Source organism: Chaetura pelagica, unplaced genomic scaffold (assembly GCF_000747805.2).
Source record: "Chaetura pelagica isolate M959 unplaced genomic scaffold, ChaPel_1.0 scaffold1457, whole genome shotgun sequence".
Lineage (NCBI taxonomy): Eukaryota > Metazoa > Chordata > Aves > Apodiformes > Apodidae > Chaetura > Chaetura pelagica.
In genome coordinates this window covers 1-2994 of record NW_009954009.1, presented here as the reverse complement: position 1 = coordinate 2994, position 2994 = coordinate 1, and the positions used below count along the sequence as shown (strand labels likewise).

At 49.6% G+C, this 2994-nt stretch overlaps 1 pseudogene and 1 gene segment (V, D, J or C); both read left to right on the top strand.

Annotated features, from left to right (window-relative positions):
- The window catches only part of LOC104392832, a 3628-nt gene extending 1892 nt beyond the window's left edge, over positions 1–1736 (top strand). The window contains 3 exon segments of the V gene segment in view: positions 350–544; positions 638–687; positions 1648–1736. Coding sequence covers positions 350–544; positions 638–687; positions 1648–1736 — 334 coding nt within the window.
- Positions 1737–2003: 267 nt separating this feature from the next.
- On the top strand, positions 2004–2550 carry LOC104392831 (annotated as a pseudogene).
- Positions 2551–2994: the final 444 nt, after the last annotated feature.

Here is a 2994-nt window from a genome sequence, read left to right as displayed (position 1 = left end):
TGCAGCGTGACCGTGTCTGGGCCTTGTCCCTGGAGATGGTGGCGCGGCCCTTGACCGACGGCGCGTAGCTGGTGGTACCACCACCACTGCTAATCCTTGACAGGAATTCCAGGCCCTTCCCAGGGGCCTGTCTCATCCATCCCATCCCGTAGTCACTGAAGGTGAAGCCTGAGGCCTTGCAGAGGAGCTTCACGGCCCCCCCGGGGCGGAAGAGGCACCTCCAGACTCCACCAGCTGCACGGCCGCCATCATCCCTGTGGGGAAGAGGAAGGAGAGGGTTGAGTCCTGCTGGCCTGGAGGCATCTCCACCATCTCCAGCAGCTCCACAGGGGCTGGGGCTCCAGCTCCAACATGTTCTGGATGAGACAGGCCCCTGGGAGGGGCCTGGAATGGGTGGCAGGGATTGACTATGATGGTAGTTACACCTACTACGCGCCGTCAGTCAAGGGCCGCGCCACCATCTCCAGGGACAAGGCCCAGACACGGTCACGCTGCAGCTGAACGGCCTGAAGACCCAAGACACGGGCTCCTACTTCTGTGCCAAATATGCTGGTAGTGGTTGTTGTGGTGCTGGTGATACTGGTAATGCTGCTGGCACCAACCCCGGCACCAGTTGCCCCAAACCTCAACCATTTGCTGGTTGGATTGACTCGTGGGGCGCAGGAACCATCGTCACCGTCTCCTCCGGTGAGTCCTTCTCTCCCCAACCTCCCAAACTGACCCATTGGGGCTTTTTCACCCCAATGTTTGGCCGGGTTTAATGGGGGAGGTGACCCCTCCATTTTTGGGGGGTCAAAATGGTGGCTGAGGGCTGGGAATGGCGGCCTCAGGGGGGAGTTTTGGTGGGAAAACGGCGGGTTGGAGGTGATTTGAGGGCCCAAAATGTTGGTTTGGAGGCAAAAATGTTTGTTTTAGGGCCAAACTGTTGATTTTAGGGCTAAAAGTGGTGACTCGGGGAAAGAATGTAGATTTTGAGGTAAAAAATATGGATTTTAGGGCTAAAAATATCGATTTTACACCCAAAAAGAATGATTTACCAAAAGATGTTGGTTTTGAGGGTAAAAATATTGATTTAAGGTCAGAAATGTCTATTTTGGGGAAAAAAATATCATCTTGAAGGCAAATTTTGTGTTTTTCAGGAAAAAAAATCTATTTTGAGGCAAAAAAAAAAAAATTAGGGTACAAAATGTTGATTTGAGGCAAAAAAAATATTTTAGGGTAAAAAAATGTGTTTTGAGGGTAAATTATTCATTTTTAGGATGAAAGTGTCAATTTGAGGGCAAAAATATTGATATCTAGGTCTTATTTATATTTTCAGGCCTATTGGGACACAAATCTCAGTGTATTTCACCTTTTTGTGGCTCTTTGGACCCTAATCTGGACCTACTGGGTATTTTTGGGCCTGTTTTGACCCAAATCTGGTCCTGCTTAGTGTATCTGAGTCTTTTTGGACCCAAATCAGGGCCTATTTTGCCACTTGGAGCCTGTTTGGACCCAAATCTGGGCCTACTTTGCCTCTTTGGGCCTGTTTGGATGCAAATCTGGGCCTACTTTGGCTCTTTGTGCCACTTTTCATTAAAATCTGGGCCTACTTTACTTATTCAGGCCTGTTTGGACCCAAATCTCAGTCAATTTTGCCTCTCTGAGCCAGTCTGGACAAAGATCTGGACAAAGATCTGGGCCTACTTGGCCTCTTTGAGCCGGTTTTGCCCCAAAACTTTTACCCCACCTCTTGACTATTTTTGCCCCCAAACAGGACACTTGCCCCACATCTTAAACAATTTGCTCTAAAATCAACATTTTCACCCTAAAAGGGATAATTTTTGCCTCAAAATACACATTTTTGGCCAGAAAATCAATATTTTTGCCCTAAACTTGACATTTCCTGCCTAAAATTGATTTTTTTTTTCCCACAAAAATAGGGTTTTTGCCCTCAAATTGAAATCTTTTGCCTTAAAACATCAACTTGCACGGTTGAGGATGGTGGAGCCAAGGTCCTGGAGATGGTGGAGATGCCTCCAGGCCAGCAGGACTCAACCTTCTCCTTCCTCTTCCCCACAGGGATGATGGCGGCCGTGCAGCTGGTGGAGTCTGGAGGTGCCTCTTCCGCCCCGGGGGGGCCGTGAAGCTCCTCTGCAAGGCCTCAGGCTTCACCTTCAGCAGCTACGAGATGGATTGGGTGAGACAGGCCCCTGGGAAGGGCCTGGAATTTGTGGCAAGGATTAGCTACAATGGTAGTTACACCAGTTACGCGCCGTCGGTCAAGGGCCGCGCCACCATCTCCAGGGACAAGGCCCAGACACGGTCACGCTGCAGCTGAACGGCCTGAAGACCGAAGACACGGGCTCCTACTTCTGTGCCAAAAGTGCTGGTGCTCACAGAGGCACCAGCCAGAAGGGGCCACCACCCAAAATCCCTGGCCTTGCTTGGTCGCTCATGGAGAAGACACGTCGGGTGTCTCGGTCTATTTTGCCTCCTGGGACCCGTTTGGATGCAAATCGGTTCTTACTTCCCCAGTTCAGGCCTGCTTGGACCTTAATCTGGGCCTAAGGTACCCATTCAGGCATCTTTGGACCCAAATCTTGGCCTACTTTACTAATCCGGGCCTGTTTGGACCCCAATCTCAGTCTGTTTTTCCTATTATGTCCTGTTTGGACCAAATCTGGGGCTACTTTGTCACTCTTGGACGGTTTAGACCCAAATCGGGGCCTGCTTTACTTATTTGGGCCTGTTTAGACACAAATTGGGGCCTACTTTACCAATTTGGGCTGGTTTGGATCCAAATCTCAGTGTATTTTGCCATTTGGGGCATATTTGGACCCAAATCTGGACGTATTTTGGGCCTGTTCTGGCCCAAATCTCGGCCTACTATTGTGTTTGGGCCTTTTTGGACCCAAATCTGGGCCTACTTTACATATTCAATCCTCTTTGGAGCCAAATCTCAGTCTATTTTGTCTCTTTGTGCCCATTTGGACCCAAATCTGGGCCTACTTT